We start from the raw sequence: 9,816 nt of genomic DNA on the forward strand, positions 1-9,816 counted from the left end.
TGTTTTTCACGATAAATTTTTGAAATTTTTAACCTATGTTTTGAACATTATGAGTGTCATGGTATTTTTCCAGAATGTTCATGAGTTTAAATTTCAAATTTCGAATTTATTTGAAATTTTTATAATTTAATTTGAAGTTTATAGCATAATTTTGTATTTTATGTCCATTTATGAACAATATTAAGAAAACAAGTTTAATTATTGTCAAAATGTTAGTGGAGACTAATTTTTGAGTCCTAAGATGGTTAGGGTAAATAACTTGTACATAAATATGAATTTATGTAATTATTGTGATTTTAACAAGTTTTTTTTTTTTGGTGAAAGGTAAGTATATTAGATAAAAGGTGTCAATGTACAATGCTCATATGATCATATTACATAAGATTCTTGCTCTCTAACCATTCTATATCAAAAATTCTTAAATGACTCTTATCTCTCTCCCTTATCCTAGCTTTCATATCATTTAGAATTCTTTTTGCTAGCCATTCAGGACGAGCTAAAACCATCTCTTGTCTGCAAGTATTACGCTGCTGCCATAGCACATACACTGCACAGACCACCATATCATACTGCACCCCCTTTTGCACTTTAGACCCTTGCCTGTTCACACACCATTCTAGTGCATTTGTTGTAGGGATATCCATCCCACTGGACTGCTTAACCTGCTGTATAACTCGTCTGCTGTAAGGGCAGTCAAAAAATAGATGTTCCTGGCTTTCACTTCCCATTCCACAGATCTGACAGGTATCTTCATCTACCACCCCATAGTTCAGCAGTTTACTCTTTGTCTGCAATGCCCCATGTGCCCACAACCACCCCAGGAAGTTGTGTTTGGGAAGACTCCACCCCGTCCAAACTACTTTCTCCCACAGCATTTTTGGAGCCTGCTCCTTCAACCAGTCATAGCATCTGGCAGAAGAGAACCCCTCCTGCTGGTGCCAGATTCCATCAGTGTATCCAGGGGCTATTTCATGTTTAACCCTACAAATTCTCCTCCACACCCAGCTAAAATTAGGACTAGGAGAATAGTCCATCCATTGCTGCCCCTTAAGATAATTGCATTCCACCCATTGAACCCAAATTGTGTCCTTTTTCTCCATCACCCAGTTAACAATGTTAGCAACTAGTGCTTTATTCAAAGTTTCCAGGTCCCTTAGCCCGAATCCACCTTCTACTTTTGGCCTGCATATTTTGTCCCAAGCTACTAAGGGAGCTCTTTTGTACTCAGTTCCTCCTTCCCAAAGAAAGTTTCTACATAAAGCCTCAGTTTTGTGAATAACTCTTTTTGGAAGCACAAACAGTGAAGCCCAATACCCACATAAGGTTTTTAGAACTGATTGAACTATCACCAGTCTGCCTGCATAAGAGAATTTTCGAGCACCATATCCATGAATCCTGGCACATATCTTCTCTACCAAACAATCACAGTCCTTCTTCTACAGTCTGGTAGTTTGGATGGGCATTCCCAAATACCTGAATGGCAGACTACCTTCTGTAAAACAAGAAACCTGTATGATTTCTTGCTTCAGCTGGTCCTGAACTCCACCAAAATAAGCACTAGACTTGGCAGGGCTAACCCTAAGTCCAGTAGCTTTAAAGAAGGTAGAGAAGGATCTTAAAAGTAGCATCATTGAATTTGCATCTCCCTTATGAACAATGAAGACATCATCAAAGAAACATCAGGTTAGTTATTCTCATTTGTTTGCACAAAGGGTGGAAGCCAAAGTCATTGTTACTAGAGGCATATTTGAGGGTCCTTGTCAAGTAATCCATACACAGCGTAAAAATCAAGGGTGAAAGGGGATCCCCTTGCCTCAATCCCCTCTTCCCCTGGAAAAATCCAAACAACTCACCATTTAGGGATAAGGAGAAAGAAGCAGTAGTTATACACTGCATAATTTTGCTTCTGAAACCCTCAGGGAACTTCAACATCTTCATAAGGTTATCCATAAACTCCCATTCCACTGTGTCATAAGCTTTCTGTAAGTCTATTTTAAACATATATCTGGGAGAAGGAGATGGTCTTTCATAGAGTCTGATGAGGTCCTGGCATATCAAAATATTTTCCTGAATGCTCCTATGTTGGATGAAAGCTCCCTGGTTTTGATCAACAAGCTAGGGTAGAACCTCTGCCAGTCTAGAGCACAACAATTTGGATATTACCTTATAGATAACATTGCAACATGCTATGGGGCGAAATTGCAACACTGTCTGAGGCCTATCACATTTAGGAATCAATGTAAGACTGGTAGCATTCAGCTGTTTTAAAAGCTTTCCATGAGTAAAGAAATTCTGAACAGCTTGAATTACCTCCTTTCCTACTTCCCCCCAAGCATCTTTAAAGAACTTACTGGTATACCCATCAGGCCCTGGGGATTTAATATCAGGAATGCCAAATAATGCCACCTTCACCTCTTCCCCAGAGACAGGCCTTAGTAGCACAGCATACTGATCCTCATTGCATTTAGGGCCTTGATCAATAATTTTCCTATGAATCTTCTTTGTCTTTTGGCTAGATCCCAGCAGGTGTTCATAGTATTCAAGAAATGCTTCTTTTACCTGGTCAGGGGTGTCACAAATCATCCCATTCATGTCTTCAATCATGATCACCTTATTTATATTTCTCCTCTTCCTAATAGAATTGTGGAAGAAAGCACTATTTGCATCCCCCTCCTTAATCCATGAACACTTAGCTTTCTGAAGTAAAAAGCTATCTCTGGCCATGGTAAGGTATTTGAGCTCTGTCTTGCCTCATATTCCCGCTGCATCATTGCATTGTTTGTTGGATCTTGCCCACCGACTCTGTAATTGCTCCACTTTCTTCCGACAAAGACACTTTGCTTGTTCAATATCACCAAAGCCATCTCTGTTCAAATTTGAATAAGCTTTGGTTTTAAGCCTTTTAGCTTGTTAACCAAGCTGTACATAGGAGTACCCCTTATCTGCTGATGCCATACTTGCCTCACAATCTCTTTGAAGTCCTTGGAACCACCCCACATATTGAAATAATTAAAGTTGCTCTTTCTCTGAGCTCTCTGAGTACTCCCAATCATGCAAGGAGAATGATCAAATAGCCCTTCAGGCAAAAAATGTGAATATAAATCAGGATAATGATCACTCCACTCCTTGTTAATCAGAAATCTATCCAATCTGCTGTAGATCCTTTCCTCTGGTCTTTGCTTATTGTTCCAAGTATATAGAGACCCTGTGGCAGCAATGTCCACTACCTCACAGTCCTCCAAACACTCCCTAAAAGGATCCATTTCTCTGCAGAGTATTCCCACCAATCCTTTCGATTCAGACAAAAACACAATTAAAATCTCCTGCTATGGCCCATGGTCCTTGAGTCTGACCTGCAATTCTCCTTAACTGGATCCAAAGAGGGGTCCTTTCTTGAATACCATTAAAGGCATATACCATAGTTAAGTGAAAAACATTCTTATCCAACAAAGAATCAATCTTCATATGAACATATTGAGCATTGTATTCTATGAAATGAACTCTGAACATTCTAGGTTTCCAGATGATCCAAATTCTACCTCCATTGTGATACCCATTGTTAGTAGAAATGCACCATTCAGAATGAAAACTAGTTGCTACTTTATTATAAACCCTACTCTTTATTTTTGTTTCCAAGAGGCCAAATAAACCAATACCCTTATTTTGTAAGAAAAAATTAATATGCTTCTGCTTACCTACTCTATTCATTCCTCTAACATTCCAAATTCCTATACTATCCATTCAAACTGATTTGAGGAGTCACCTGTGCATCACCTTGAGCCCCTACATCCTTAGAAGGACAAAGAATATCCTTATAGGAGTGTGCTCCAAATTCTGTATTGCTATATCCTTCACCCACTGGTTTCCTTCTTAAGATAGTTAATCTTTTAATAGATGATCTTGGAGTACTCATTGCTGCAGTACCTGCTACCTGAAGCTTCCTATTCTCTGCAGTGGGAGGGGGAGGATCCCCTTTCTCCAAAATGACAGGTTGTTTAGGTCTCCACACCTGCTTCACCACTGCCTTCTCTTTCTTTTTTTCTCGTCTTCTGCAATTTTCCATCTCATGTCCCATACCTTGGCATTTGAGGCATTTCACAGGCCTCCATTCATATTCCACATCTATTTGCACTATCTTTGCATTCTCATCCCTGAAAGATACTTTTTCAGGCAGTTTTTGGTCCACCACCATTTCCACCATAACTCTGGCAAAGCCCAACCTTGTTCTTTCTTCTGTAGCCTGATCATTTTTCACAAATTTTCCCACCACGCTTGAAATCTTTGGCAAACTTTTCCCCCAGAATTTTAATGGCAAATTATGCAACCTAATCCATGCTGGCACTAATTGCGCATCCTCCTTTGTCATTCTCAAATCCTTATGCCAAGCCTTAACAATCATCGGCTTATTATCAAAAAGGAAATGCCCTGCCTGTAAAACTTTGTCTCTCATTTCAACAGTTTTGAATCTTACCAGAAACACCCCTGATGGCATGAATGATATTTTGTCAATATTATATTTAGTCCATATACGCCTGATGAATCCTTCAATCACCTCCCAAGGGGGATTAGCCCCTAGGATATAGCATAATACCGCCTGATTCCAGTACACAACCTCCTCTTCCACGTCCTCAGACTGAATTTGGAGCATATCATCGTCCTCTGTTTCTGTATCAATCTCTTCAGTAATCAAAACCTCCTGTGTTTCCTTCACTACTTCTTCTTCTTTCTCATGGACAATATCATCATCATCATCATCCGTTTCACCCTCAGTTTCCGTTTCAACCACTAGTTCAGGAATTCCTACAAGTTCGTTGACGTTTTTCATTTTCCCTCCTCCCTCTCCATTAGGTTTTCCATGCATAGTATTAGGGCACAATTCATCGCTATTTTCCACAACAGTCTCTGTTTCCTCCTCTGATGTCTTGCTTGAAGAATCCTCCTGTGTTACATTAATACTTCTTCCACGCAATGTCATCTCTCGTTGACGTTGCAAATTTGATTTCCTAGCCATAGGCACGGAAATCAAGGTCAAACCTCGAGTTATAATCACGCAAATCCATGAAAACCGATAAATATACGATATTGGCTCTTAAAAGGCGATTTAGCATAAAATTGAGCATGTTCATACATATTATAATGCTGCATTTTATTTATGATTGTCATATTTTAATTTTATGTCATTTTTGAATTATGTAATTTTACTTAGTATGGACTTAGTTTTAATTGGTATTACCCGAAATGTATGGGAATATCGATTCGGTTGTAATTATTGTGATCTCGTATCACCGTTTTGTAATTTAATAGATTTATTTTTATTTTAATTACAAATGTATAATAGGAAATTATGTAATTCATTTTGTAATTTATTTATTCCGGAGTTCCTTGAAGACGGTGCCATTCGAAAAGGCGATCCATCAAAGAAAGTGTTGCCTTGAAATGCGTGCCAAGACCGAAGTTCATGGGACCAAAGGAGTTGGTTTCCGAATTTGTAATAGTTTATTAGATTTACTATTTTAGGAAGGCCATACTAGGATTTTATCTTTATGCTTTGCAATTTATTTATATGTTGCATGCATCGCTAAATCGCCATAACTAAACATGCATTTTAAATCGAGATTATCGACCGTGTCAATTACAATTATCGTAGTTCACCGCTTTAGTTCACTTAAAACGTGATAGATAATAAATCTACATGACCTCTCGCTAAAATAAACAATTGAGACTTAGCCTTACCAAAAAGTAGAAACCATGAAAACCTATTTCATGAGGGAGTGCACTCGGCCGTACCGGGGTACAAACCTTGTTACGTAGGGGAAGTGGGTGATAAATGTCTACCCACCGAATTTATAAAGTTAAGGGTTGTATTCGGCTTTACCGATGCCCAAGTTGATGTAAATTTGGATCATGGACACATTTATTCAAAATTTGGGTTGAACTCAACGAAAGTATTCTCGACGGTTGCCGGATGTGTTTCGGGCTAAAGATAAATATTAATGTAATTTTATCGACCAAGAGTTCTAAAAGTAGAATCGATTAAAGAGTTAATCCACCGAGTTATATTGATGAGGGTTGTATTCGGCTTTACCAATGCCCAAGTTAATATGAATTTGGATCTTGGAATCATTTATCATAGTTGGGTAGAGGTCACTATGTAAATGCTTTACTTGTTATTTACAAGTATTAATAAAACGATAAATGTTAAGTTTTCCACTATTCCGTTATCATATTGTTCTATTTCTTTACCACAATTCATATACGATATCATTTCGATTTTTGATTCAAATCTCCATTAAAACATCGTAACTAAAGACAAATATGAATTTGCTTCTAAAACCTCATATGAACCATTGCTAAGGATCTCTTGTGAAGAGTATAGATAAAAGTTATTTGTGATCAAAAGGGTTTTTGATCCTTGACTAACATATCTACTTACAATCAATTGTTTCTCATATGCTTAATCGAATTAAGTACTTTGAAACGTTACATCATTTTGGTAACTAGATTTGTTGGAAATCAAAATTGACCAAAATACCGCAACCACTTAAATTAAAGTTTTAAGACTAAATAAAGGAATGAAGAGTAGTCTTCATGAATTTCAATTTTGCTTCTCTTAGCAAAGACTCATTGAAATGAGTGGGAGCATTCTCTTAAACCGTTAAGAAAAGGGTGAGGTTTAGAGAAGTAAAATTAGAATGGAATTGATAAAAGGTAATGTTAAAAGTAAAGTTATTGAGAATAACGATACTAAACCTATCAATCCCGACCGATATAGTTTCCATTGCCTTAATTTTTGGACGCTAGAAAGGAAACTACCCCAAATTATTGAAGAATCAATAATTTAGTTGTGGGACATCTAATGGGACCTTCTTCTTTAAATGTTTATTTGATTGACATAAATTTTGCTAAGTACTACTTCGTCAATATTAGAAACCGGTGGTGGTTTTCATCATTGTATTTGATACATAGGGTGATTAGAATATGACGACTAGCAACAATGATGTTGAGAAATAGAGTCATTATGTGCTCAATCTAGTTTTTGGGTTTAGAGTTGTACTTAATTGTGACTATTAAGTGCATAAACTCTAAATAAGAATATTAACTTGTTAAGACACAAGAGAGGTTTCACTTTTGTGACCCTATACACCATGATTTGATGTATGGCTAGCCCATTATCAAGGTGATTATATTCTAAACCAAACTAGAATGATATATCATGTAGATGATGCAAGACTCAAATTGGTAACCCAAGATTAAACCTTAGATTCTGGAATGATGAACGCAAAGAGTTATCGAGTACTCTTGAAACCATTAGATCTTATGGTATATGCGTATCTTGTATTCAAAGCAAGATGTCTCGTGCCTTTTGGTTGAAAAGGAGATCGAGGTTGTAAATCATTAATCCAAAATAGGTTGATCATTTTCTTTTACCAACGATTTAAGTTGACGCTAATGTGTTCACTTAATAAGGTAAATAGAGAAATCTTTGAAGAAGTTCAAAGAGTTCAAGGAATCACGATTTAGTCGTGATGGGATTATCAAAATGAAGACTTTGATATAAGCCAAAGGAAATGTGATATAGTATCACAAATTAATCTCTCTTAGCACGCATCATGGGATAATGTGTGGTTGGATAAAGAAATCAAACGCTATTCGATATGGTTTGGACTTCAATCAAGTTACTTTGAGTTACTTGATCCTTTTGGGGATTTTACCATTTTGTCTAACTTATTTTTCCACTAAATCTAAAACGAATCATATGAGATATGAAATGGTAGGGTACCATGTTTGTAAGTTTTCAAAAGAAACAAATGCTCATTTTTCCTTACTATAATCACGAGTACAACGGGTTTGTGGCTCGTGCAGCTGTCTTTCTAGAATACAAGTTTATTTCTAGAAGACAGAGTGGGAGAAATTATACAAGAGCCACACAAAGAATGTTATGTCGCAAGAAACTGGTCTATCTTGGCTACATGAGACGTTTTGTGTAAGACGTTGTTTCTTCAAAACCTAGGAGGTTAAAGTCATCACTTGTTGAAGATGATGAATTAGTGTTACTTTTAGAAAGTAAAGAGCTTGCAACTTACAAAGAAATTGTTTGATTCAAGTTGATTACTTCTGGAAAGTAATGAACATATGACTTACATGAGAGTGTTTAAGTCACAACTCAATACAAGGCTTAGAGCCATGAAAATCCGAAATAAATTCCAAGTGAATTGTTAGATATCAAAGCTTGATTGGTAGCAAAGGGTTTTGCACTAGTTGAAATGCTTAAGTCTATTTGGATCTTCTTAGGGATTATGTTTCATTATGAGATATATATAGCGAGTGAATCTAAAACCCACTTCTTCAATTAGAAGGAATGTATTCAATACATGTCTTGAGGTTTGTAGATTCTTGCCATCCTAAGATAATGTGAAACTTAAGAGAGGGTCTTAAGTAGGACATCAATGAGTTTGAATCAATGTTTTGATCATGTTATAAAACTTTTCTCGATAGGTCGAGAAGTTGTGTTTATACATAAAGTTTAGTGGGAGTTACGGTAATTTTAATTAGTCAAATATGTGGATGACATATTGATCATTGGGAATGATTTAAGACTTGGAGAAATATAATACATCTTTAATATCCAGATTTATGTAGATAAATCCACATGATATTAGCGTCAAATAAGAAGTCTTATGTTGATAAGATTCATGACTAGTTCAATCAAGTTGAACATATTTGATTGATTCCATTTGCTTCCGCTGCCGGATCAATTAAATGAGTAATGATGTATAGCACTTCATATACTTTGAGTATGATAAATTGTTTCAAATCGAATTTAAGTAATACTTACCATATAGCCATATTGATTATTCTTAAGTGCTTGAAGAAGCATTAAAGATGTAAAGTTAAGTGTTTTTGCAATTCACAAATTTGTGTAAGGGCTTACACTAATGACTGTTGAGATTGCATAAGGTTTCGGACAAAAACCGTATTCAAAACACCTAAAGATGGTTAAGGAACCATTGTGGCTATGTTATTTAAGAAATGGATTTGTTAGAATCGTTCTAAGCAATAAAGAACAATGAGAGATGCTTACAACGGAAATTGAGTACACTTGCAATCATGAGATTTGCGAGAGGGATGGGTCCCGCACACTGTTAAAACAGTGGGAGCTATTCTATGACTAGAGAGCTTTTGTCTAGATTGGATCTCTACACGTACTCAGAAAGTTTTGTAATACAAGGTATGCATTACGAAAGGAAAACCAGTATGTAGCAAGGTTGAGCAAGGAGTGTCTAAAACCTACTTAGCAAGGCCTAATCATAGGCTAAACATGATGAGTCATGTCATTTCAATTGAATTGAAATGAACAACTACATACAAGATCAAATTAGATTATAGAATATGAAATAGTAATCAGGCATTGACTATTCATATGTGATAATCGCATTTGTCGTTCGAGTTTTTACATTAAAAACTCTTTTTGTTGTACTTTGTTACATCCAAACGGGTTGTATGACAATATTGAACCACGTTAAAGTGAACCCGGAATAACATGGTATTTGCCCATAGTCACTTGTATGAGGTGACGTCTCGAAGTGACTAGAGTGTGATGCGATTGATGGCAAGTTCAAGTGCCATAGAGTCATGTGAGATGACTAGTCGATCACATAGGCAGACTGTTAGGAACACTTTATCGGGCAGTGACCCTGGTCGTGGCGAGAGCTACTATAGTATTCTAATGAGTCGATTCTTTTGACTAAAGACTGTTCGCCTAAGGTGGCATGGTTTCAGATTAACTTTGATTTATGTTACTACGAGGGGATGGTG

At 36.7% G+C, this 9,816-nt stretch overlaps 1 protein-coding gene across 1 annotated transcript; it reads right to left on the minus strand.

Annotated features, from left to right (window-relative positions):
• Positions 1–374: 374 nt before the first annotated feature.
• On the minus strand, positions 375–2,724 carry LOC141590329 (uncharacterized). The gene is made up of 4 exons (XM_074410927.1): positions 2,164–2,724; positions 1,854–2,046; positions 1,474–1,591; positions 375–1,353 (listed from the first exon to the last, which is right to left on the minus strand). Exons 1-4 carry the CDS (start codon positions 2,722–2,724, stop codon positions 375–377), a joined length of 1,851 nt encoding a protein of 616 aa, XP_074267028.1.
• Positions 2,725–9,816: the final 7,092 nt, after the last annotated feature.

The sequence above is a fragment of the Silene latifolia genome, chromosome 7, assembly GCF_048544455.1.
Source record: "Silene latifolia isolate original U9 population chromosome 7, ASM4854445v1, whole genome shotgun sequence".
Lineage (NCBI taxonomy): Eukaryota > Viridiplantae > Streptophyta > Magnoliopsida > Caryophyllales > Caryophyllaceae > Silene > Silene latifolia.